We start from the raw sequence: 25640 nt of genomic DNA, 5'->3' as shown, positions 1-25640 counted from the left end.
GGAAATTTTAAAAAGTAAATTGTCCGTAAATTGAAAATTAAAAAATTTATTATTTTACAAGTTATTACTGTAATTTCAATACTTAATCTAATTATGTTTTGTTCAAAATTATATCATATTCTAAAATATATATTTTATTCTTTAAAGAAATGATGTCATATTCGAAAAATCAAAATTTATTCTTTAAAAAACGATATCTTGTTCAAAAAAAAAAAAAAATTCCAGTTGCAAAATTATGTCATATTCAGAAAAATGTATTCAGTTCAGTTAAAAAATTCTATGGTATTCAAAAAAATAAAATTTATTCTTTTAAAAATGGATCTTTGTCGAAAACAACATTTAGATTTAATTTAGAAAACTGCTACTTGTAGAATAAAAATTATATCGACAATGACAATAAAATTTGATTTGCAAATTTAAAAAAAATTTTGAATTTATTTGATTTTAAAAAAGATAATTTAAATTATTTTAATTGCACCGCTTTTAATTTTGCTTTTTTTGTCACGACGAAGATTAATTAATTTTTTTTTAAAGACCACTGGTAGTTTTGCCGGCGATTTCTAACATTTCTGAAATGTTAACAATTTTTTCTCTTGGTTTTCCCAGTGCTTTTCCACGTTCAATCTCTTCCCTATCAATTTTCTCCCAATCTTCATAAGTTACAATTTGAATTCCTCTATTGTGTAAAATATCTTTCAAAGCCGATGAGCCACTTTTATTTTCCGTGAAATGAATTTCCTTGTGAATCATTGCACCAATTGCAAATGCATTATTCATTGTCGATAGAATAACGCCCGTTGGTCCAGTTGCCACCCAACCGGCAGCATAAATATTATCATCAACTTTACCCGATGAATTAATAACGCGTCCTTTCTTCAAATCAAATTGCACACTTTTGTCAATTGGCAACGATTTGTAACCTATACTTCGAAGTGCAAGACCACAGGGAATTTCTTCCGTTTTCTCAGTAGCCTCGGCTTGTTGTTTTAAAATGTCATCACCTTTCAGACGATTAATGGAAAATTTGACACTGTCGAGAGTTTTTGAACCTTGAAATTCAATGGGACTTCGGAGAAAAATTGGATTTAGTTCCTTGTCGAATTTATCAGTGTCCTGCGATGAATTCTCGAGGGATTGTAACATTAGTTCAGTTAATCTTCTTCTGGGTCTCGCGAGATTTTGAAGAATTTCCTTGACTCCGGTAAAATCATCGGAACGCCAAAAAGTTTTACATTTCTCGAGTTTAATTATTTCTCTAAGTTCAGCCGTTGTGTAGGCAGCTTGCAAGGGTCCCCTTCGTCCAACGAGGGAAACTTTTCGGACTTTACTGCGAGACAATTGCTCCAGAGAGTATGATGTTATGTCCGTCACCTAAAATCAATTTTCGATAAATAGTTTGTCATTTTATCAACCTTATAAATTGTATTTTTTATTATTAATTATTTAATAATAAAATATAATAAAATAATTTAGTTATAAGTTCTAGTGGTAAGAATTAATTATAAAACGGAGTTGTACTTTTAATTTATCAACCGGAGTCAATAGAATTCTTGCAATATCGATCGCTACATTTCCCTGACCAATAACGACAGCCTCTTCAACGTCCAAATTAATTTTTAAATCCTTATCGGAAGGAATTCCATTGTACCATCCGACAAAACGTCGTCCTGATATAACGTTATTTAAATTCTCTCCTGGAATATTTAGTAATCTATCTTCTTCAGCACCGTATGTCTAAAATAAAAATTCTCAATTAATTGATAATAATAATTATTAATGAATAATTTTTTTTTTCTTCAAAAATTGTATAATAAACTTACCAAAATAATGGCATGATAATTGTCTTTTAATTCTTGAACACTTATGTCTCGTCCTACATTAATATTTCCTAAAAATTGAACTCTGGAATTTTTTGCAGTCTTGTGAAAAGTGTTGATCACATTTTTAACTTCCGGATGATCGGGAGCAACTCCATAACGCACTAATCCATAGGGCACTGGAAGTCTTTCCAAAATATCAACTTCCACTTCAGTCGAACCCTTGAAAATAGAAATATAAAATTAAAAATTATTATATTAAACAATTAAATTTAGAAAAATTAATTTTTATTATAGTCAGAAATTAATAATTTTACTTATATAATATTAATTTTAATGATTTTAACATTTTAACTTTAATTTATGAAAATAATTACACTACTGCAAAAAAATTTTAGTGGAAATTTTGAAAATAATTAAATTGTTGCGAAGGATTTTAATATTTATAGGTACAAATAATTTAAATTTTTAGAAGAATTATATTAAATTTTTGAAGGTAATTGAATTTCTGAGGGAAATTTTATTATTTATACAAATAACTGAATTTCTATAAGGAATTCTATTAAAATTTTGAAAATAATTCAATTCTTGCGTATATTTTTTTAATTCATCAAAATAATTGAATTTTTCTAAACAATTTAATAAAAATTTTTAAAATAATTGATTTCTTGAGAATATTTCTTTAATTCATCAAAATAATTTAATTTTTGAGAAGGATTTTATTAAAATTTTGAAAATAATTTAATTGTTTCGAATAATTTTATTATTTATTCAAATAATTAAATTTTTGTGAAGAATTCTAATAAAAGTTTGAAAATAATTGAATTCTTAAGAAGAATTTTTTCATTTATAAAAATATTTTGCAGTGTTTAGCGAAGAATTTTTTTTATTCAAATTTCTGTAAATAATTGAATTTTTGCAAGAATTTTATTAAAAATTTAGAAAATAATTGAATTGCTGAGAAAAATTTTATTATTTATAGAAATAACTAAATTTTGTGAATAGGTATATATTTACTAGAGGTGTAAGGTTAGTTTCTTATAAAGTCAATAATAATTATAAGTCAATTATAATTGACTTGATAAAGTTATAATCTTACACCTCTAATAAAAATAATAAAAATTAACAATTTGACAAAATACCTTTATCAATTGTTGTGCAGCATAAAATCCAGCTGGACCAGCTCCGACAATACAGACTTTTGGAGGAAAAGATTTACTAGATAATTGTCGTACAAAATCAAAGACTATCTTAGATTTCATTTTTCTGAATCTGAAAAAAAATATAATTTGTTATTATTTATTTTATATTATTTAATAATGTGAATGCATATAAGCCGAGGCTCTTACACTGCCGCATCCGAGTCTTGATTTCTACTTGTCCCTTTCTCGTTAAATTCCAAATTTGGTGTCACCTTGAAGATACTTTAGTGGGAATGCCTTGCCATACTTTAATACATTAAACATCGTTTCGATCAAAGAAACACTGACAAATCTACTCATTTTTTTTTTTGAAAAAATTCACTCAAAATTAGAAAAACTTCAATTTTTTTAATTTCAATTTAATTTAATTTTTAATTTTAATTTCAATTTTAATTTTAATTTCAGTTTCAATTTCAATTTTAAATTCAGTTTCAATTTCAATTTTAATTTCAATGTCAAGATTAATCAGAGAAATGAAAATTAATTATTACAAAAAGAATTGAAATAAATTTAAATTAAAATAAGTGACAAAAAAAATTTATAAGTATTTTTCCTAAAAAGAAAAAAGGAACGTTTGCACAATTTGTCACTTGTTTCAAAATATAAACGATCGTAAAGGTGTTAATTGAGAGATGATTATAAATAATTAATCTTCTTTTATTTACTTCTTAAGTAATAAAAATATCAGTCAGACTAGATAAATTCGAATAGATATCTAAATTGTCATTATTTTACAATATTTTACAAAAGATTCTAATTATTTTTCTTGGGCGATTTTCTCTCTGATATTCTTCGCGAAGCACTTAATATTCCATAAATTAATATACGTGATATTTTTCATCCAAACTGTTTCTAAAAACAAAAAAAAATATTCCCATGTCATTTTTTAATCGTAAAATTTCGATTTTTAAATTAAAAAAAAAAATTCGAAACAATTTTTCTTACCGTACAAATCCAACATTGAAAAAACTGATAAAATAATTTTCTCTTTGGATTTCGCTAATTTGGCAACTTGAAGAAGTTGATCGAAATTTTTCCTTCCATTTCTTGAGATTGTATTTTTTTCACTGAGAAGATTATTGAATATTATCACATAACCGAGATTATTGTCTGGTTGAAAATTCATTGAGTAGAAAAAACGTGAGACTAGCTTTAGAAGGCCAACATTCATTTGTGAAAATAAACTATAACCAATGAAAACAAGATTATTTCCTTGTGCAATTTTCCCCAATGTTTCGTAAATATCATTTATTAATTGATAATTATTCTCCTCATTAATGTGTTTGAATTTTATGATAGTCGTTAATTCCTCATTGAAACGCATTCTATCTAAATATTTAATGACACTTTCTTCCGTCGTAAAATCACTGCAAATATTCATTATTTCCATGACCTCGAAACTTTGATTTAGTGTTTTTAAAATTTTCGTTGGCACAAATTTCGAACTTTGAATTCTACGATACGGCTTTCCAAAATTGATCCACAATTTATAGAATTGTTTAGTTTCCTAAAAAAAATAAGTAAATAAATAATTAAAGATATAGAATTTGAATATTCACTTGCGAGTATTTATAAGTATTTAAATTTAAACTCTCGCAAATGAATAAAAATTGAGAATATATTAAATTCAGGCATCACAGTAGCTTTTTTCCTCAAAAAAGGTGAAAAGGGGAATTTTTTCTTCAAAAAGGGGACAAAAATTTTTTCGTTTATACAACTTGCAAATATAATTCAAATTTTTTATCATATAGCTTCTATAAAATCTTTTAAAAACAATTCGATTTTAATCAGAGTTGCCACAAAAATTTTATTTTGTTTTTCCCTGACTTTTCTCTGATTTCCAGACAAAATTTTGACTTTTTCCCTAAAGAATATTCTACGATTCACTCTAAAAATGAAATGAAACAAAAATATTCATCATTTCGATTCAATTATTATTTTCTAGAATTTTTAACTAAAATTCTTCCTTAATTCTTGCGGAAAATTTTATGAAAATTTACAAAAATAATTAAATAATTTCGAGAAATTGTAGATTAATTGTAGTTAATTTTATACCAATTTTTTTTAAGTAATTGAATTCTTTTGGAAAAGTTTATAAAAAAATAGTAAACATTGAAAATCATTGAATTGAGAAAATTCTTGAAAATAATTGAATTTCGGAAAAAAATTCTATTATTTATAAAGATAATTGAAATTTTGACGATAATTTTTGAACATAATTGAATTTTTGCGAAGAATTTGATTAGTTTTGAAAATAATTGGATTTTTGAAATTATTTACAACTTCTCCAGTATTCAATTCTTTTTTAGTGTTTTTAACTAAAATTCTTCTATAAATCCATTATTTTTAATAATTAATAAAAGATGTATTAAAAAAATTAACTAATTTCAAAACAATTTTAGTTATTAAAATTTTTCAAAAATCTAAGTTCTTTAAAATTTCTAATTAAATTCATTAAAAATTGAAATTTTGATTAGAAAAAGATGAAAAGGGGGACAAATTACCAAAAAAAGGGGAAAAAGGTGACAAATCGTCAAAAGTGATAAAATTGAAATAAGGAGAAAACGGGACCAACTGTGATGTCTGTTAATTAGAAAAAAAACCCACACGTTCGAATCGATAATCTTTTTCCAACGTCTCGATGTTTTGGAGTAATTTTAATAAGACCTTTAAACGACAAACTGGTTCCAAATCGCTTATACTTCTTCTCTCATTGTACGAATCCAATGGACTTCTTGCGTCACAACAAAAATTGTTGTACGCCATTAATTTTGTTCTGCCGACAATTTCCGAATTTTTATTATGCAATTTTTTCAATTCATAAATATCAATGTATCGTTCGGCAATTGTTCTTTTTATTCTCTCTAAAATAACATCCTTGAAATTTTTGTCATAACTTTCAATATTCTCGAGAATAACTTTACATTGATGATTTTTGAAGAATTCGGCGCATTTAATGATTTCTTGAATGAAATTATCGGGAATATCCTCACGACAAAACATTGCTTTTGTTGAAATGTCATTGAATTTTTTATTAAATATTTCCCGATTTTTCATGAATTGAAAACTCTTGAAATTTAAACATATTACGTAGACTTCTGAATTTCCTTCTTTACTTGTCGCTGGTTTAAACATGTGAATCGATTCGAAACAACAGAATAATAAATAAAGAAGTGACACTGTTGTATGCTCGAAAATTGTGAACATTTTCAAAAGAAAACTACCGCCCTCGGATAAAATATTCAAAGCCGTTATTGTCTCGCAATGATGAAGTTGCGTTACTATTTGCTCCTGTTCGCCGGGATCATTTGAACAATCAACACTTCCATCCGCAGTCACAAGATAAACATCTTTCCTCCTACAATTCTCGATTATTTGCTCTCGATTCTCTTCTTCGACAATATTTCCCGTATTATAGGGACCAAACTCCCAATGTTCGAGTGTATGAATTATAAATCTATCGTCAGTTATCATTCGCTCGATGGAATTTCCCTCGTAGTATGGATTCAAAGTGGTTCCGATCCAATCCCATTTAATCAGAGGATGATGACTTTTTAGCCAATGATTTAGTGACGTGATAAAAGCACCTGGTGCCTCGCATAAATGAACGGAAGTAAAGGATTTGTTTGTAATTGCATTATTTGGTACGAGGGGGAAACGTGAGACAATTTCGTAGAATTTACACCAAGCTTGGGTGACAAATTCAGGTTCGATTCTTTTGTCAATGAAATAAATAACGGAACCTGCTTTATTTCTCTTACGCGTGTGCTCACTCCATTCATTGAGACGATAATTGTTTAATTTCGATTTTGTGTCGTTTAGAATTGATTTTATGTCGTATAATTCTTTTATGTGCCACGCGTCTTCTTTGAACATTGTATTTGAATTTGGTAGGCAACAATCTCCATTGTTTTCGAAAGAAAATATTTTGTTAAATGAAGCATTCACTGTATCTTCGATATATACTTCGTCTATAACATTAAATTTCTGGAACTGTCGATAATCATCCATTCTCGTGATTTCTCTCACTATTTAGTATTCTTGAAATTAAAATTATTTAATTAGTTATTTTCAACAATTTTCGAGACTAATTTCACTTTCCAGTCTATATTTATAATTATGTAATTAAATATATTAAAGATATGTTTTTTTTAATTCAAAAAAAATTTTGGGAAATTGAAAAATGTTTTTGTACTTTTATAAAATTATTTTAGAAAAAATATTTTTATTACAATCAAAACAATTATGTGGACGAAAGAAAGTTTTACAATACACTTTAAAAAAATACAACTTGAGCTAAATTTTGGATTTTTTTTTGATAAATAAAGATTATTTTTCTTTTGAGGTTAGGAATTGGCAGTGCGGCTGTCGGCGTTTAAAAAAATAATGAAATATTCTCACCTTTTCACTCCTACAATTAAATACGTTGTGCAACTATATACAAAGTGTATACAACAAAGTGTAATAAAAATAGGCTTCTTTTTATATTCGTAACATTTTTGAAAATGACATAACAAAACAATCAAAAACAATTTTTGACAAGTTGATTTCTTTCGAACACTGTGGAAATATACACGTGGCACCAGATTTCCTATTGGCTTGTGCAAAGATGGCCTCTGATTGGTCGATATTTTTCGGCGCTAATTTTTAAAATATTATTTAAAATTCAAGAATTTCTCGAAGTAAAAAACTATTCGCTAATAATAATAATAAAAAGAAATAAAATAATTAACATAAATTTTAAAAATACGGACGTAATTTCTTTTACATCCACGGTTGCCATCCTTTATAAGTGCGACCCAAAATATTAAAATCCGATGCCTGGTCAATTAAACACTGCACCTGAAATATTCATCAAATTGTTTTCATTAATTAAAAATTAAAATAACTGAAAAAATTAATTTTATTGATAGAAAATATTATTTTTTTTAATAAAAATGTAATAAAATAATAATACAATTTTAATAACATTTTACGAAAGAATTAAATTATTTAAAAAATTCTAATAAAATTTTAGGCAAAAATTTAATTATTTTTATAAACAATTTTCACAAATATTTTTACAAATTTCAAGAAAATTCTTCGCAAAAATTCAATTATTTTAAAAAATTTTAATGAAATTTTTTTTCGAAAAAAGTCAATTATTTTTAGGTTACTTTCAATTATTTTCAAGAATTTAATAGAAAATTCAATTATTTAAAAAAATTTTAATAAAATTCTTAATAAAAAATTCAATTATTTTAAAAAAAAATTTAATTGCAATTCTTAAAAAAAATTTAATTATTTTTAAACATTTTTTGATAAAAATTTAGGTTTAAATTCAATTATTTTTAAAAACTTTGATTCAATTCTTTTAACAAATTCAATTATTTTTAAATTAAATTCGATTATTTTCAAGATTAAATAAAAAATTCAATTATTTTAAAAAAAAATTTAATTGTAATTCTTAAAAAAATTTAATTATTTCTAAACATTTTTTGATAAAATTTAGGTTTAAATTCAATTATTTTTAAAAACTTTTATTCAATTCTTTTAACAAATTCAATTATTTGTAAAAATCCAATTATTTTTAAATTAAATTCAATTATTTTCAGGATTAAATAAAAAATTCAATTATTTTAAAACATTTTAATAAAATTGCTAATAAGAATTAAATTATTTTCAATAGAAATTTATTTAAAATTCTCAGAGCAATTGAATTAACTCTAAACATTTTTTCATAAAATTTTTCGTTCAAATTTAATTATTTTTAAAAACTGTTATTGAATTCTTTTAAAAAATTCAAGTATTTTGTGAATCGAAAAAATATTTTCATATTGAAATTGTTTTTGTAAATCCAAAAAATATTTTCTTAATGAAATATTAAAATTATTTTGATAAATTTTTTGCAAATTTAAAAAATATTTTAGATTTCAAAATAAAAATTTTCATTTTCAAAAGTTTACCTGTTCTTCAGCAGTGAGATTATCATTTTTAATTTTGGCTCGAAGCGTTTTGTGATCTTCCTCGGTTCCATTAACAATATCCAAATATCGCCAATAATATTTTTTATCTCCATGAACTAATTTTAATTCCTCTAAAGTTATGAGTGAGGGTTTTTTTCCATCCAATTTTTGCGCAACTGTAGCCACTCTCTTTATTGGTAACCAATTCACATCTGTAAAAAGAAAAAAAATTATATACCTTTAATTTAATTTCCTATTTTTTTTTTAAATTATTTATTTTTTTTCATTTGTTTTTTAATTGTATATTCAATTTTCAATTTTTTAAATTACGTATTTAATTTCAAATTTCTTTAATTTTATATATATTAAATAAAAGAATAAAAAATACCTTCGGATTCTTCTTGATTTTCTTTCGAGAATTGATGAATATTTTCCAACCAGTTCAAAGGCTCGTTGATAAATACATCGAGACATGCCATCAATGGTCCCTTCTCCCTTCGCAATGCCTTTAAAACAAAAACCATTGTCGCCTCAAATGGACCATTTTCGGCGAATGGTTTAAATAAGCTTAGAATTTGTGGTGTCAATCGAAATGGCATCATTTCGGGAATACTAATATCGACACCAGCACCAAAAGCATAGCCAAAATCAATGCCAAGACATCTTCCTGATTTCACTGAAATGAGAATATTTTCCAAATGACGATCTCCAATTCCCATTATCCATTGTGCTGTGCACATTGTCCCGTAGGTGGCAATAAAATTATTACGAAGTGAGAGAAAACTTTCAAACGATGGACTCAGTGTGAAAAATGTTTTTCTCAATGCATCGCCATTTATTGATTTAACGAGTTCTTTCATTTTTGCAACAACTGCTTTTGCATTGTACTTGATCAATGATTCCTTATAGGCCAAACTCCTTCCTGACGATGCTTTTCTTATCCATTCGTCGTATTTTTCGATATTTAACGAACATTGATTTGTTTCTTCACACGTGAGTGTGAAATCAATGAAATCGTCGAGGGTTTTCATTTCGTCGATCCACACTATTAGTCCCAAACTCAACGAGAAGGGAATTACCTGAAAAAATAATTGGGAAATTTTATTATTTGAAATAACAATTTATTTCATAATTAAATTAATTATAGGTAATAAAATTGATAATTGAATAATAATTAATAATTTTAATAATTATCGAATTAACTAGCAAATATAACTAGGAAATTCAATTCTTATTTCCTATTCTTTCTTATTTTAAAACATCAAGTTCAATTTTCGATTAATTTCAGATTCAAAATTGAAAAAAAATTCAATTAAATTAAATAAATAATTTTCGATGTCACTCACTTGATAAGTATCAATCGTTAAATGTCGCTGCGCACAAGAAATATCATTTTGTAATATTTTATTCATAATATCAAATGCCTGTTGAATTCGTTGATCGTTTCTCAAATCCTCTCCAAATTTCACCAGAAAATTATAATTCTTCGCATCATTCCCAACGATCGTCAATTTAATTGGTTTTCTTATTGATCGATGAATAACGTAAATATAGGATTCAATTTTTCCAATTTTCGCATGATATCTAGGCAATGGTTTCCGATTACTCAAATACTGACCAGGTACTTCAATCTCCAATGCTCTTAATTTTTGCAACCACGGACTATAATCTTTCAGTTTCGATTGAAAAATACTCTTATTTTCAACTCTCTCGTTTAAACTCTTTTTCAAAATGCCAATAATTTTTTTTATTGTCACCTTCAATTCCGTCTGAGACTTCTCATTCAAATTTTCTATCTCACTCTTGAAATTCTCAATTTTTTTCGACACTTGCCTGAAAAGTGCACCACAGTACAATAATTCGGAATGTTTCTCAGGAAACAGTTTTTCTAAAATTTCCCCTTTTCCCACTGATTTTCCCTGTTGGATTCTCTTCAAAATTTCCGTGAGATGATAAATTTGGTATAATTCCGGTTGTGCGACGTAGTGCATTGCTGTTAAAAATCCCTCAACACCGGGTTTACTGTACAATTTTTCCTTTATTGCCAATATTCTTGTGTTAGTCAATAAATCCCGATTTGATTCAATTGTCAGCCGGAAATTGAACATCACTGCATTGGGATAGTCTTGAACTAAACGATCGACGATGGGAATTAAAATTTCCGCGAATGGACCACCCAAGTGGGAGAATATCTGCGATTGCCAAGTGATAAATAACCAGGTTTCTATTTTTTCGCACTCTTGAGTGAATATTTTTTTCGTCGACTCGTCTTGAAGGTATTCCGATTTTAGAAGGCAGGGAAAATAGTGAGCGGCTTTGGAAGAACCGTGAATCATTGCTTTTAGCGTGGCGCTGAAAAATTCACGAATTTCTTCGTTGCTTCCTCCGAGTGACAGTCGATTGTAACAGTGTGTCACTAATTTGAAATAACACTCGGCTTTGTCGCTCATTTCGGCAATTTTGCAACTTTCCTTCAGTGTCGATAATCCGTATCTGATTATATTTGTCCTCAAACTTTGGATATCAGTCGCTCGTTCTTTGAATTTTGAGGAAAAATCAATAGAGAGAATTTTTTCCACAAGATTTTCGTTGAGAATATTTTCCAAAAGTAGTGTTAAAGTTGTCACGTGCTGCAAGGCGGGAATTTTTTGCGACAATTCGGATTCATTTGATTCGAGATAATTGTGAACGTACTTCCACGATTTGGAAATGTGGGAGAGTTTTTTCGACATATCGTTCGTGAATTCGCCCATTAGGTGAAAACATTTTGATGTCGATAATTTGAACTCCAATTTTTTCAAACCTGACGATTTGATTGTTTCCTCTAAATCAATGACGTACTTTTTGGCTATGAAATTATTACGTCTCTCGATGGCAAAATCGAGAAAATTCATCTTTTGCTGAATGTCGTTAGATTTTATTTCTTCTAGAATACTTTCGTTTTCTTCGCTCTCGAATTTATTCATTAAAATAGTCGCAAAGTGCATTCGATAATTCATGTGAGTCTCCCAAAGGAGAAGATCGTCATTCGACGATGGTAAATGTTGATTCCATTCCTTCAATAAATCTTGAACTGCTTGCGTTAAATTGGCGGATTTTAGTGTTTTGAAAAATAATTGAATGCTACTGATTCCACGTAATTTTCGAAGGAGACGCGAACGAAGTTTCTCTGAAAGTGGATTTAGTCGGAGCCAATTTTCTCGAGCGTCGTCGAGACTTGATTTTAGATAGTCGCGAGCTATTTCGAGTCTCTCGTTCTCTGGGATCATGTAAATATTCGCCATTTCCTCGCCGAAACGTTGCTTTATTTTGGGTAATTTTTCACCTCTTATCCAATCGTCAATGCAACCTAAGAAATGCAATAATCTGTCGGTGTCACGATTTTTTGTGAGATCGCCTTTGAGAATTTTATGTAAATGGACACGGAAAATCCATGGAAGGAGCCATTCCTCTTGCTCGGTATCATTCCAGACGTTATTGAAATTTTCTCCCGATGCTTGATGTACTTTTTTGTCGAGTATGTCCCAACGGGAAAGATGACATAAACACTCGAATGATTCCTGAAGACAGTGTTCTTTGACAAAATTATTTTCAATTTCGTAAGCTTCCTCGTATGATTTTCTTGCTCTCGTGAAATCGCCCGAACTCTGCGCCAGCGAAGCTTCCTGAAAAAGTTTAATTCAATTACTTTCAAATATGAAATTATTCCCTGGAATTTAATTTAAAAAAAAAATTCTCATGTATTGGATTATTTTTAAAAAATTCTTCGCATAAATTAAATTATAACCAAAAACTTTTATTAAATATCAGGAAACAATTAAATTATCTTCAATATAATTGAAATAAAAATTCTTCGCAAGAATTCAATTATTTTTATAAATAAAAAAAATTCTTCTCAGGAAATCAAGTAGTTTCAAAATTTTTTAATAATAAAATTCAATTATTCTCAAGAAATTCAATAAAAAATGAATTATATTGAAAAATGTTAATAAAATCCATTAAAAGAATTCAATTATTTTCAAAAATGAAATTATTCACTGGAATTTAATTATTTAACAAAAAAAAATTTATTCTGATGAATTCAATTATTTTTAAGAAATTCTTCACATAAATTCAATAATATCAAAAAAATTTTATTAAATATTAGGAAATAAATAAATTATTTTCAATAAAATTGTAATAAAAATTTTCGTAAGAATTCAATTATTTTTATAAATTAAAAAAATTCTTTTTAGGAATTGAATTACTTTCAAAATACATATAACAAAATTCTTCGCATAAATCTAATTATTTAAAAAATTTTTTTAATAAAATTCAATTATTTACATAAAATTTAATAAAAATTCAATTATTTTGAAAAATATTAATAAAATCCATTGAAAGAATTCAATTATTTTCAAGTAAGAAATTACCATTGACCGGAATTTAATTATTTTTATTTAAAAAAAAAAAAAGTTCGTCTCATAAATTTAATTATTTAAAAAAAAATTAGTAATAAAAATTCAATTATTTTTAAAAATTTTTATGAGATTCTTAAAATCAATTATTCAAGTCTTTTCAGTACAATGTTAATAAAAATACATACAAATTTAATGATTTTTAAACATTTTAATAAAATTTTTCGTTGAAACTAAATTTTTTTCAAAAACTAAAATATAATTCTTTCAAAAAATTCAATTATTTTCAAACATTTTGATAAAATCATTTACGAGAATTCAATTATTTCCATAAAAATAAAATTCTTGGCTGGAATTAAATTATTAGCAATACAAATTTAATAAACTTTCTCGAAAGCTTTCAATTATTTTTAATTAAAATCAATTATTTTTAAGACTAAAAAAATATTAATTAGGTATTAAAAAAATTTTGATAAAATTCTTAATAGAAAATTAATTATTTTCAAAACAGTTTTAATTAAAATTTTTAAAACAATTTAATTATTCTGTAAATTCTTCATAAAAATTAAATTATTTCAATAAAGAATAAAATTTTTCGCTGAAATTCAATTATTTTCAGTACGATTTTTAAAAAAATCCATTCTAATTATATTAAAAAATTTTTATTAAATTTTTGGAAAGAATTAAATTATTTTTAATACAATTGAAATAATAATTTTCGCAAAAATTCAATTCTTTTTATAAGAAATAAAATTCTTTGAAATAGTTCAATTAATTAAAAAAATTTTGTTAAAATTTGTTTATAAAAATTCAGTTATTTTCAATTCAAATTGAATTTAATAATTAATTTTCTCGAAAGAATTTAATTATTTTTAAAAATTTTAATAAAATTCTTCGAAAGAATACAATTATTTTCAAAAATTTTAATGAAATTCTTCGAAAGAATTCAATTATTTCCAACACCATTTTAATTAAATTTCTCGAAAGAATTTATTATTTTCAAATATGAGAATAAAAATCTTCGCTGAAATTCAATATTTAAAATTGAATAAAAAAAAAAAATGTAGAAACAAAAAAAGAAATTTTTGAAAATTACCTGAAGTTTCCCACTGAACAGTTCACTCTTGAAAATACTCAAAACAATATCAGGTTCATTCATCGATTTGTAAATTCTAGCGAGATAAATTGAAGGTTCACAATTTAAATTCTCATCATCATTTCTCCGTCTTTTTTCCGGAGGTTCTAAAACATCATCAGGACCATGAATCATATAATTTTCCAAATATAGAGCACCAAGGGAATAAAGACCACTGACTTTTGTCGCTCGACCAACCAAATCCGGCTCATAACAACAAACTTTTTTCGCCAAAGTTATTTCCAAAACTGCCGCAAGTGTCCAAGTTGAACCACGATTTTCCAAAATTCTCCTCATACCACTGAAAATTTGTGACATTGTTTGCTCATTCCTAGGCCTCGTTGTGCTCAAATCACTCAACAACGAACAAATAATGCTCACAACAAGATTTTTACAAATCAAAGAATCCTTCTTCGCCAATTCCTGTAGGGGAATCAATAAACTCGAATGGGGAATTTGAATATCAGGAAAATCGCCGTAACGATATTTTCTATAAAGTTTCACAACGTTCGTTTGTCTCACAACTTCTTCCCTCACCATTTCGTCATGTTGTCGATAAGTTTTAACGAAGTGCTGCAAAAATTCACTCGTCTCCCCACCTCGACCAAGAAATCGTTTCGATTTTTTATTGAAAGCAGGGTCTGGAATTTTAAACACCGAATCTGAATTTTCGGACAGTGTTCTAGATGTCGAAGCATCCTGAGCAGTTGGTAGAAAATTTGGATCAATTGTGGCTCTTAATAATTGTCCCCTGAGCGATGAGGCGAAAGTCGAAGACTGAGTGAAGGTCTTCGAGACCATTTGTGACATTTGACTGGCAAGTGATTTTGCAAACAGCGGTGCAATCGAACCCAAATTTTTCGCTCTCCAATTCAGCATTATCTCGTAGTCAACAAATGAGCATTCCTCTAATTTTTCATTGAATATATTCTCATAGTATTCTTTCGATTTGTTCGTGAGTCGTAGAATCGAGAGGCAGAAATAGAGAAGATAGACTTGTTCCACTTCCGGTTTGTACTGCTGCAGGATTTTTAATAAACGTTCCACTAATTTCTCCGGTTGGGAAACAATCTCAGTCCAGTAGTTTATTAATTTTTCGTACAAATTCTCGGCGGTGTCCAATAATCCAAGGAGGAGAATTTCTTCACTCATGTCGCGTAATTTATTCTCGTCGAATTCAATTGTATGGTATGTTCCATATTTATTCTTGATTTTTATAAAAATATCATAGGCTTTTTCTCGTAATTCAGAGGATTCGTTTTTCAAATAGGGAATTGATAACTCTGCTAAGGGAAGCATATCGCCCGCGTCGAAGATTGGGACTAATTTGTCGATTATATCGAGACCGATGGTTTCACAAGTGAGAATTTTGTTCTTTAGTAAATTCTCAAAGTTCAAGTAACCTAATTCCTTTTTTATTTCCTCGGTGGTTAGGGACGGAATTCTCGAGCTGAATATCTCGAGGCACTTGGCTTTTCCCAAATTGTCCACCTCGCCAATGTAGTTGCGAACAAATTCGAAAAAATTCTCAATCCATGGGGGATAACTCACAACCAGAGTGTGGATACACTTAATCAATCGACTCTTATCAGCCACTTGCATTTTCCGAAAAACGGTGGATAACGTTTCGTTTATTTTCAATCTCAATGAGTCATTATCCGAATATTTTGCTATCAAACCCAAAGCGGTGCAATTATGCAAAACGACATCCTCCTCTCGTTTCCAATCGTCGAACGATTTTTGGACAAAATCCACTAGATCTGCATTCCCCACCAGATTTTGTAACTTATTGTCGAGGAAGACGAAAATTAGTTGAATCGCAAATTCTGGGGCTGTTTTCATTTTTTCGTTGATTGCCTCCGGGAGTTTTAGCTGATCGCCCCAATTTTGGAGAATCATTTTTATTAGTTCGATATTATAGGCACGAACGCTGCGGTTTTGGATTACATCCGCTTTGGTGATTAAATGCTCCAAGAGATTTTGTGCCTGATCGGTGTATTTTTCGGAAAGTTTCACTTGCCAATCGATGAGGAGAAGAAGAACGTCGGTGATTATATAGTTGAGAAAATTTGACTTTAGATATTCGTTGACAACGTTGAGAATAATACCCAAAAAATTAGACATGTAGGGTTTGAAGATATCTTGGGTATTGCAGATAACTTTCAGCAGAAATAATCGAACGTTATCGTAGTTCGTATTCAGGGATCGGAAAAAATTCCCCATCCACTTGGGATGATTCTCCGTCGTGCCCTCTTGGGGAACAAAGATATCATTCCGAACCATGTGGATCAAAATTCCAGACAAAGAAGCCATACACTCGTGTTCGTTAAAATCGTCACATTCGAAAGTCAAACTCATTGTTTGATCTTCTTGATTCTTCGTCAAAAGTGTCGCTTCATTAAAATCGTACGAATCCATATTTTCCACCAGAGTCGACGAAGCGATATTGTACCTAAAAATAAAGTTCTCGGATTGTTCAGAAATAGATTTATCCCTTTTTTTAATATTGATTAACTTCTTTTTCTGCTTTGGGTATTCTTTAAATGTTTGTCGAAGTGAATATTTCTTTTCCCGATCGATAATATTCTCCCAAATTAAACTCCCTTCTTGCTTATTTTCCGTGAAGGTCCAGGAATAAAATTTCTCCTCTTCCTTCAGACTTATTATGGAAATATGACAATTATAAGCGGCGCAGTGAAGTAATCTCGTAATTTCTCTGATATTCTCGTGTAAACATTTTGTTTTTCGTTCCGCTAGGGTTTGTTTCAATAATTTCACCATCAGCTCCTTTTCGCTGGGTTTTTCGAAAATATTCCTCGCAATTCGACTCTCGGTGCTTGTGATTTTCTCCAAATCAACTCTGGCGAACATTATTTCAAAAAGATTGTAGGCTCCTATTTTTGACACGATCTGTCGTCTCAAATCCTCCTCAGCGTCGCCTTTGAGTTCAATTAATAGACTCGAGTAAATATCCTTGGCATTTTTCACAAAAAAATTTTCTATGGCACCAGATTTGGAAAATTGAAACGAAGGCAGGAGAAATCGGCGTAAAATATCAAACCTGACGGTTAATACTCCGGAATTCATGAATAATTTATAGGCAATATTGAGTGATGTTAGAACATTTTCCTCTATTTGTTGAAAATAGTTTTCGATAACACTGGACGTTTTTTCGTTATACAATCGCTCGCAATATCCTGCGGCAAAATTAATTATCGCCTCGTAAAGAACAGTCGATTTCGTCAATGGTAAATGTGAAAGCATTGTTTGAAAACAAGCAGCGACTTTCAAAGAATTAATATTATTCTCATCAACATTAAGTCTATCATTTTTCAAATATCCCAAAATTAACGAAACTTCCGTACTATTATTATTCATGTCAGTCAGACAAATTAAAAAATCATCCAAAATTGACGCCTTCTTTTCCAAATCAATATTCTCTTGGAGTTTGTTCAAAATCCATAAATAGAGGTCGTGCTTTTTATTTGTAATTTCAAGTGGATTTCGCTTAAGGCGAACGACTGTTCGATAAATGTTCATAAATCCCCTCTCTCGATGTTCAACATTCGAGACTATTCTCTTCAATACAGGGAATATTTTCAAAAGTTCATTCGCTAGTCCCTCAGACTCAAGGGCGTAATTTTTTTTCCACTTGTGGGTAAATATGACTAATTCCTCAAGTATCATTAACAATTTATCCGGATTTTTTTCCAGGGAATTCTCCATTATTTTCATCGTTTCTTGAATATTTTTCAGCATTCCGTCGAATAGGGGAGTTTTGAATACACTCAAAAAATAATCTCCATGTTTCAAAATTGTCATGTCTTGATTAATTAGTTGATTTCCGTTCACTAGGAGATTAATCAAGAATTCTATTAAATCGGATTCATAATTTACGAGGACGAGTTTTAGAATAGTTGATAAATATTCTATTGTATCGAGTTTTAAGAGAACGGCACTTTTTTTATTTTCCTCAAATTGTGAACTTCCTTCGGAATCTCGTTGAAGAAGGTCGAAAATATCTTGTAGGAATTTTTTCTTCGCTTGATGGAACTCTTCCTTTAGAATTAAATCCAAATATTTTTGGTTCTCCAATAAAATCATTCCTTTCACATTGAATTTCAATTCGACTTCTATTTTCATGTCAATATAAATGATTGTGATATTTTGATAGTATTTTTTAACGTATCTCGAGAGTTGTATTAGAAAATTTTCCAAAAGCGCTTCGGGAGATTTATTTTTCAAGACAACTAGTAATTCATCCAATTTGCCTGGTAGTGATTCCATTATTTCCAAATTTTTTGTATCGAATCCCATTTCCTGGGGATTTAGGACACAAATTGATATTAGGGAAAATAGATCTTGACTCCAAAAATCCGGGAATGAAATTGAAATCTAAAAAAGGAAAAAATTAAATTAATGATTAAATAAACTTGAATTTATTTATTTATTATTAACTAATTTACTATTATTCATTGTTATAAAAAATTTTAATAAAATTTTTCACAAGGAATTCAATTATTTTTAAAATATTAATAAAATTCTTTGCAAGAATTTAATTATTTCAGATTTCAAAATTATATAAAAAATTTAAATTTAAACTATTTTTATATTTTAGAATATTAAATTAATATTATTAATAATTATTAATATAGATTGAATTTCGAAAAATTTAATTAAAAATTCTGAATTAATTAATTTTTTGAAACATATTTAAAATTTTTAAATTATTCAAATTTAGTTAAATTGTTTTGTAATTGGATTTTAAAATTATTATAGTTTTAGGTGAACTTGTTTTTAAATAATTGAATTTTTTAAAGAACTTTCTCCAAAAAATATTTAAAATAATTGAATTAGATAAGAATTCCAGTTAAAAATTTCTCGAAAATAATTAAATTGAAATCTTGAAAATAATTTTGGAAAAGTTACAGTAGCAACTCTGAAGAATTAAATAATTAAAATTATCAAATTTAAAAATACTTACGCTTGCATTGAGAATCTTGTGACAAAATGAAAACAGGGTTTCAATCGTTTCACAGGTGAGAGTTTCTAATAATTCCAATTCCTTCGAAATAAATAGAGAATTCTCTTCGGTTTCCATTCGATTCATAAAACACTTGATGAAATTATTCATATAAGAGAAAATTAAATCCTTCTCAGGATTTCCTTCGTTGAATAATAAATTGAAGTCGATTAGTTTCTTTTTCACAAACCAAATATAACAATCCAAAGTTCGAAGCAGTGGTTTCACAGATTCCAAGGAAATTTCTGAGATATTCTCCCTCAATTTATCCAAAAATATAGAATTAAAACTTTCAATTCCTTTTGTTTTCACATAAAAAGACACTAAATTCTCTCCTTTCAAATCATCGACAAATGGTTGAAGATTCTCGAATAATTTCATACAACTCTTCCGATAACTTCGATCCAAAGATCCACATTGCTCCAAAAGCCAAATTAAACTACTCTTCAAATTTCCACTTTCAAATTCAATAGGTTTTCTTCTCTTGGAATTTTTTGCATTAAAAAGTTTCGCCTTAATTTTCAATACTTTCTCAAGATGACCAATTGCACTAGTAATTCCCAAATTGTCACAACCTTCGGAACTCTTAACAATTGAGTAGAAAATTTCCAACCAATAGACATTCAAAATTTCCTCCCTTTCACGTAGACTTGAATAAAGATGATTGAATGCAATCGCAGCCGCAATTCTCCTTTGTTGCGAAGGATGTTGAGCGTAGGTACAAATTTTTCTCACAATCGTATGAATATTAATCGCCGAATTCGACAATTCTCTGTCGGACGATTGCTTAATGGACCAATCGACAAATTCCTTTAAACACAATCCGGAAAAATCTCTCAGCGATGAATTTGATTCATCAGTTAGACCGTCGAAGAGTGAATCGACAAAATAAATAGTCGACAGCGATTTTAACATTAATTTCGAACTCAACCAGTGTGATAATTGCAATAATGTCGGACAATACAATTGTCTCACAACTAAATCCGTATCAGAGCCCAATTTTAACATTGCCGGACAGAGAATTTTGTATAAATTTGCAAATCGATCGGGATTTGGTCTATTGATGATGTCTCTCGTTTTACCGAGAATAATCACAATTATCGAATGAAGTACTTCACAGGCACATATTCTTGTCCTTCGATCGCCGGAGCTTAGCGATAATTCAATGACTCTTGGTAGAAGTCTATCGAAATGGATATAAAGTCTTCGGTCTGGAAAGAAGAGAGTGTATTCCAATAGATCCTTCTTATCCCACGTTGCTTTTGTATTTTGCGAACTTTTGTAAATAAAATTCTCCGTTATCTCCGAGGAAAGTGAGCCTAGAAATAGGAGAATTCTCCTTTGAAATTCTTCCAGAGTTTTTGTCTCGTCTTTCAATTGAACGTGACTGATATTTTTACGCTGTGTTTTTAAAATATCTTGCAATAATTCCGTTTCACTTTCTTTACTCTGTAAATATGGTTCTAGACAAGGGACTATTTCTTGCAGAAATTCCTTTAATTCAAACGAATGAGTTTCGGCTAATTCCCTTGTCCATTGTTCTAGTGCATCGAGCGCACAAGCAGCCAATGAGAAATCACTCAGACCAGAAGTTAGGGCAATTTTAAAAACGGGAATTGTTTCTTTTAATTTGTCCTCCACTAGATTTAGCGGCGCATCGAGAATTAAATAAACGCACGCTATTTGCAATTCGTGATAGAAACCACAAATTAAATCTAAAGTATTTGATAAAAATTTGGACATTAATTTGAAGGTTTCATTTGTTTCGTCCAATGATTTCCAGTATGTTTTCGATTTTCGAAGAATTGTGTGGGCTAATTTGTAAAAGCCGGAGACCATTGGATGTTTGTAGGAATTTTTCACAATTTCGTACAGGAGTTTTGGTAGCCAATCGTTGATTTGGGAGGAATCGAGTTTTTCGAAGAGTTCCTTGTTTAAATCGACCATGTTGACGAAAATTCGAAAATCAGTTTCATTTTCTGCTGTCATCGATAGGGATATGTCGGAAAACATTGTTTCGTTATTTGATTGAACTTGAAGATTCAAAGTGTTGATTAACGAAATGCAGGTTGAAAAGAGTTCTTTAGATAAATGTTTTATCACTTGTGGTCCTGTTTCAATTCGATAATATTGTAAATTAAATAATTCTTCCCAAAGTGGCAGATAATTTTTGTAACAAATTGGTCTCTCTTTCATAGTACTGCGCGCTAACTCTGCATCAATGTATAAAGTGTTCGAACACGTCCATATTATTCCGTTGTAAACTGAAAAAAAGCGAAAAATTAATCTCCAGTTTTTTTCTTTAAATATTAATTTAATAATTAATTTAATAAAAAAATTTTGTACTTAAATTAAAAAAGTGATTTAAGTATACATTATTTTAAAAGTAAATATTAATTTATTAATTTAAACACTAATTCTTTAAGTTAGGGACCATTCAAGTATTACGTAAGCATTTAAGGGGGAGAGGGGGGGTCTAGCTATTGCTTATTTCCATTAGAAAAAATGTCGCTAATGCATATAAAAAATCTTACATGGAGGAGGGGGGGGGGGTCTAAAAACCTGAAAAATATGCTTACGTAATACTTGAATGGCCCATAGTACTACTAGTTGTGCGGGGAATAGAAATTTTAAAAACTGTGAACAGTGTACAATGAAGAATAAATCTAATCTAATCGAAATCTAATCACTAATTCTTTAATTGGACTAATAATTTATCAACTAAATGTTACGTATTCTTTGCAGGAGAATTGAAATATTTCCAATATAATTTTAATTAAATTACTCATAAAAAATTCAATTATTTTCCAAAATTTTAATAAAATTCTTAGATTGTGAGAATTGAATTATTTTCTTATTTAATAAAATTCTCTGCATAAAATTGATTATTTTAAAGAATTTAAATAAAATTCGTCGAAAAATTTTTATTACTTATTTTGAAAAATTTCTAATTCAATTATTTAGAAAAAATGTGATTAAATTCTTTATGAGAATTGAAATATTTTTAATACAATTTTAATTAAAATTCTTCGCAGTAATGTTATTATTTTGAAAATTTCAATAAAATTCTGTATAAGGAAAAAATTTAATTGAATATTTTGAAAATTTGTTATTCTTTTTCAAAACAATAAAATTCTTACCGAGATTTTAATTATTTTCTTAATTAATAACATTTCTCAAAAGAATTCGACTACCTAATTAATAAAAAATATATGAAAAAAATTTCTCGAAAGAATTAAATTATTTAAAAAAATGTTAATTATAACATTTTTCGCAGAAATTCAATTATTTTTTTTTAAATTTTTGATAAAACTCTTTATATTTACCTAGATCATAGAAATACTCCTGTTGAAGATTTTGATTAAGATATCCAACATTAGTGATCGATTTAATGAGAGCTTTTGTTGCACTTGGCTGGACAAATATTCTTAATTCAGGAAATCGCTTAATCAGAAGTATCGCAAGCTTTGACAGTAATTTTATTTGATTGACCGACACATTCGGTAGGTGAACTAAAATTTCCGAAATTGATTCCACATAACTGTAGATTTCCTCAATTTTCGCGTCGTCACTAAAAATAATACAATTTTTAGTTAAATGGTTAAAATTCTGTTTTTTTTCTTTCTTTTTATTTTAGTACTTTGTACAAAAGGACGAATTTATTTTTTTAAGCCCGTTGAAACTTAAATAAAAAAATAATAAGACACATGAAATAAATAAAAGAAAATACATGGAATAAATAAAATAAAGAAAGAATAAAGAATAAAATATTTATTTTATTATTTAGCAAAAATATTCTGCTAAATAAAAAAAATAAAGAATAAAATAAAGAAAAAAATAAAAAAAATAAATAAAAAAATGAACTAAAATCTATATTAATAAGAATAATTAAAAATAAATATTTACCTCATATAGAGTGAAATAGATCTCCTGGATATAAAAGAATACATATCATAAATTTCGTTAGTAGTTAAATGCTTTTTGCAAGGTGCAGCCATTTGACTATAAGCCCAAACAATCAGTTGCAATAGACTTGAATCCAAATCGAGTCTTGTAAGATAATTCAAAAAATATTCCCGAAAATACTGAAAAGTAAAATGAAAATTATGAATACAAGGAAAAGTAAATAATAAAAAGTAGAAAATATTATTTAAATAAAAATTAAAAAATATTCGAATAGAAAGTGAAAAATATATTTAAATAAAAAACAGAAGAAATATTATTCAATATTGTGGATTAATTCAATAGAGACACTTACCAAAAGAACATTTCTCTCTTCATTCGTATCGCTGTCTCTCAACAATTGTGCAATCGCTTTATAAAATGCTTTCATAGCACGCCAGCCAAGTTCACCAGTTTTTCCATTTTGCTTCAATAAATATTCAAATTTCATTTGCCAAAATTTATAATCCTTATAAATCATTGTACCAAAAAATGGCCAATGTCTTATTAACAATTCAACGGCTGATTTTGTATTATTATTTGCGGCTTTCTTCTTCTCGTGATATTTAACTCCATGATCACGCTTGCCGGGATTTAATTCATATGTTTCCTCGTCAAATTTACAAATATCTTTGATAAACTTATAAATTTCTTGATAATAGAGATTATTTTTCTCTTCACTCTGATATGGAGTGAAACACTCCATTAAATCTCTTAAGGCTTCAAAATATTCTTGAAATCTCGCCGATTGTGTCATTCCGATGTCTTTGAACTAAATTAAAATTAAATTAATTATTAATTTATTTATTAAAATTAAATTATTTATATCTTATATATATATTTTTTCATAATAGTTTTATTTTAATTTTAAAATTAATTCCTTCGAAGAATTTTATTAGACAATTACTAGTACAAATACTAATAATTTAATTTAATTCGTACCTGAACTTTCATATCCTCCAAAATTGATTTAAAAATCGCATTAGAAAATCTCTCTACATCCGAAGAATTATGTTTGGCTATTGCTGCCATTATAATAAAAATCTCACTTCGTTCTGAAATTTTAATTAAATTTAATTTTAATTTTAATTAAGTTTTTATTTACTTAATGGAAATTTAAACAAATTGTTGCCTACCTTTCTCGTCGTAACGATGCAATGTTTTGCCAAATTTCTCTACAGTTTCACTGAGAAGTAATTCAAAATCCGTAAATAGTTGAACGATTTTTTTGAAGAGAGATGTAGCTGCTCTTTTAATATAATGTGTACATCTTATTTTAATAGTAAATTCACAAAGTTCCTGAAAATTAGTTTTCAATTAAATCATTAATTAATTCATTTAATTTCATTAAATTCATCATTTACTATTGAATATTGCGAAATTAATTTGTAGTATTATATTTTATATGATTATAAATTGAATTACAAAATTAATTTATAGTATTATAGGTATTTTATATAATTACCTACAAATTTAAAATTAAAAAATTGAAATTATATTTTTCTTTATTTATATTTAGTTGCGAAATTAGTACCTTTGTTTCTATTATATACGGCTCGTATTCATTTTGAAATTGCTCCATGACAAATTCAACTAAACGAAAACCCTGGATAATTACGGTTTCATAAATTTTTAATTTAACACCTTTGTCCAATTCATCTCGAAGGAAACGAAGAATACCATTGTCGACATCTAAAAGAGTTGCCAGTACGTATCCTAAAAAATACAGAACAGAGAAATATTAAAATTCTAAAAAACAATTTCAATCATTTCAAATAGACGAAATTCTCAAAGTTGTAAATTTAACGAAAGAATTTTAAAACAAAGGCAAAAGGTCTAAAAAGTAATTCTTTCAATAATAGTAATAATAATAATAGTTACAATAACAACAATAGTTAATTATTATTAACTATTATTTGAAAATTGGTTATGTTTACTAACCGCTCTCACTGCCGGAAATATTTTGAAAATACTTGCGACTGTCTTTAAAAATATCGACAAGTCCTGCACCATTTCTTTCTCTTTTGCATCTTTCGAAGATGCTGAAGAAAGTTTGAAAATCCATTGTTAGTTAATAATTTTTATAACGCGCACGTAATCATATTGTTTTTGTTATTAAATTTCTGCGGTTGAAAACTGACTGATCGACGATGACGACACGCGCGCAAAGAGTCATCAG

At 27.8% G+C, this 25640-nt stretch overlaps 2 protein-coding genes across 4 annotated transcripts; both read right to left on the bottom strand.

The window, feature by feature from the left end:
• Positions 1-285: 285 nt before the first annotated feature.
• LOC122507039 (NADPH:adrenodoxin oxidoreductase, mitochondrial) lies at positions 286-7562 on the bottom strand. Of its 3 annotated transcripts, none has more exons than XM_043619551.1 (5): positions 7421-7556; positions 2960-3089; positions 1821-2039; positions 1519-1734; positions 286-1371 (listed from the first exon to the last, which is right to left on the bottom strand). In XM_043619551.1, the coding sequence occupies exons 2-5, from the start codon at positions 3077-3079 to the stop codon at positions 529-531; spliced, it is 1398 nt and encodes a 465-aa protein (XP_043475486.1). In that variant the 5' UTR covers positions 3080-3089; positions 7421-7556; the 3' UTR covers positions 286-528. The 3 variants fall into 3 exon arrangements, with proteins under 3 accessions (XP_043475486.1, XP_043475487.1, XP_043475485.1); XM_043619552.1 differs by lacking the exon at positions 7421-7556 and adding an exon at positions 3167-3396; XM_043619550.1 differs by lacking the exons at positions 286-1371; positions 1519-1734; positions 1821-2039; positions 2960-3089 and adding exons at positions 3656-3871; positions 3965-4526; positions 5627-7059 and having other exon boundaries at positions 7421-7562.
• LOC122507038 (DNA-dependent protein kinase catalytic subunit-like) lies at positions 7045-25532 on the bottom strand. The gene is made up of 13 exons (XM_043619549.1): positions 25403-25532; positions 24996-25177; positions 24598-24760; positions 24404-24516; positions 23778-24233; positions 23426-23604; positions 22846-23090; positions 19481-21783; positions 14458-18891; positions 10311-12629; positions 9353-10043; positions 8965-9176; positions 7045-7861 (listed from the first exon to the last, which is right to left on the bottom strand). The coding sequence occupies exons 1-13, from the start codon at positions 25524-25526 to the stop codon at positions 7784-7786; spliced, it is 11499 nt and encodes a 3832-aa protein (XP_043475484.1). The 5' UTR covers positions 25527-25532; the 3' UTR covers positions 7045-7783.
• Positions 25533-25640: the final 108 nt, after the last annotated feature.

Source organism: Leptopilina heterotoma, unplaced genomic scaffold (assembly GCF_015476425.1).
Source record: "Leptopilina heterotoma isolate Lh14 unplaced genomic scaffold, ASM1547642v1 Lhet_44, whole genome shotgun sequence".
Taxonomy (NCBI): domain Eukaryota; kingdom Metazoa; phylum Arthropoda; class Insecta; order Hymenoptera; family Figitidae; genus Leptopilina; species Leptopilina heterotoma.
Note: the sequence above shows the minus strand (reverse complement) of the source record. Positions and strands in the feature narration are given on the sequence as shown.